General features: G+C 37.2%; 1 protein-coding gene across 2 annotated transcripts in view; it reads left to right on the forward strand.

Moving 5' to 3' along the window:
- LOC109536625 (guanine nucleotide-binding protein G(o) subunit alpha) overlaps positions 1–2,193 on the forward strand; it is a 6,132-nt gene that overhangs the window by 3,064 nt on the left and 875 nt on the right. The window contains exon 7 of one of the 2 annotated variants that reach the window (XM_019902921.2): positions 492–1,038. The exons of the other annotated variant lie outside the window; for it this stretch is intronic. Within the exon in view, the coding sequence (XP_019758480.1) occupies positions 492–503 (12 nt within the window). The 3' untranslated portion in view covers positions 504–1,038. Of the gene's footprint in view, positions 1–491; positions 1,039–2,193 lie in introns of those variants that run through there. 2 annotated transcript variants of the gene reach the window in all.

Genomic DNA, 2,193 nt, shown 5'->3' on the forward strand with positions numbered 1-2,193 from the left:
TTTATCAATCTGTAATAAAAGACGTGAGGAAATTTTGTCTTTTTTAAAGACAAAAATTTTTGAGGCGAAATACCCAAAAAGAAGTTTGTAAAAAATGGGAACTTTTCGCGTACAAAGTTTACTATTTTTGAACGTACAATTTGCTTGTGTAGTTATGCTCGTTTGGGTCACTATGTAGCGTTAAGGGGACATATAGATAACAGATCCACGTAGTTCCTACAATTCCATTCTTAACTGCTTACTGCTTATCGATATGTTCGATATAATTTCAATTATCTTGCCTCTTATTAGCAATGTATATAAAAAGAGCGTTCTCCTAACGAATAATGTTCTGTGAACCATTTGTAAAAAGCCACTAACGGTTAGGTAACTAAACTGATCTCTTTCTTTGTGTTCAAGAACATATACATGCCAAAATAGAACTAAGGGAAAAGTGCATTCATCACATCTACAAAAATACTCATTTTTTTTTTCAATTTGTCCATTTTTAGAATTTCACGTGAAATCTGTGATATAACGCTGCCATGGGCAGATTTGTCACAACATGTGCATTGTACTTCTTTAGCCATTCGCTTTACACTGATGATCTGTTGTTATTTATTTAATATGTATTGAATAAATTGTGAAAAAGTGACTCAAGGTTTAATTTCTAATTAATAACTACATCGTCCGTTAACTTATCATTAACATTTATTGGTAACTGTTCAATAACACAAGTTATACCTAAAAGATAACAACAAATAATTAATGTTTTACAACCTCTTAGATGAAACAGCACTAAAAATATACAGATCGAAATTAAAGCTCGAATTCCACCATTTCACTTATTGCTTCAAAATGGTTAAAACTACACAGCTAAGTTTGCACACACAAGAACAACTTGCCTTATATAACACAATCTACTCTGGAAACTTTTCTCTTAAGAAAAACACCAATGGAACCTTATTGTCTAATAATACGACTACAAAAATACTTGCTTTTGGATATGTTATATCAAAGGAAAAGAACGGACTGTATTTAACGCTCCGGTTATGGATAGCTCAGCTTTTTTACTGCATCTGCAGTTTTGGGTTGTTGATAAGGCCAGATAGTTGAAAAAAACATAGAATGTTACCGTATTCGTAGATGTGCAAGCTTTCCTAAGCTTAAGAAGCCATTCGAATAACATAACGAAAGTGTTATTTTCAGTTGCAAATAGCAAATTTACTTTTTGAGTCCGCAATTAATTGCTGTCTCTTCATAAAACATTTCGAGTGTTTAGTTGATTTTCGATAAGCAACCAGAACCGAAAACAGTGATTATAGTCAAAACATGCACCGTTCTCTGTTCGCGCTATGCAGTCGAACTTCCAACAAAATAAATTAATATTTACACACAGCAAAACACCTCGGTGTATCTATCACTAGTAAAACGCATTTTTTTATAAAAAGCTCCTTAAAACTACGACCTACAAGCCGATATACTGCTGAATATGTTTTACTTTAGATGTAGACTGTACATTGAACAATGCTAGATAAATACCTTTCAACACTTTGGGCTCGATTTACCGTATAGACATTTACGCTTTGAATGCAAAGGGCTCTGCAAAAATACAGACCGATCGAATTCAAAGTAACAAAAGGGGGAGAGACCGGGTACTCTTATTAGGGCCATAAGTACAAACAACCAACTAGATAAATCCGTAGTTCTCTAATTTGAGTTCAACGGGCAGCTCGTTAAGTGACTAGCTGGGCGCGATTAGTATGCGGGCGCTTGAAAATCCGAGGTGCCTGAAGCGGAACATTTCAACGTTAGTTTGCAAGTATTGTGCCACATGGGGGCCATCATTACTCACCCCTGGGATTGGGGCCACCGGAGAACGGCGGCTCCTGATACTGCTGATCGAGATCCGGACCACCAGGGTAAGACGGGTATGAGGATTGCATGTTGTCCGACTCAAAATTAGAGGAAAACGCTGCATCAGACCCCTGTTTGAATCGTTTGAATGCTAGGAATGCACTGGCCGCCTAAAAGCGAAATGTTGTTAACTTATCAGACTATGAAGGCTTTCACGGCCGGTCAGATTACATTTAGAAATGTTTTCCGGGCTTTGAAGCCCTGGTCTATGGGAATTTCTTCCTGACGTTTCGTCCACAACTGCGGTGGACATTTTCAAAGGCGATGAGGCAGTGGGCGAAGTGATCTCCCGTGCTT

This window comes from Dendroctonus ponderosae, unplaced genomic scaffold, assembly GCF_020466585.1.
Source record: "Dendroctonus ponderosae isolate FM_Combo_2020 unplaced genomic scaffold, Dpon_F_20191213v2 Dpon_F_20191213_2, whole genome shotgun sequence".
Classification (NCBI taxonomy): Eukaryota; Metazoa; Arthropoda; class Insecta; order Coleoptera; family Curculionidae; genus Dendroctonus; species Dendroctonus ponderosae.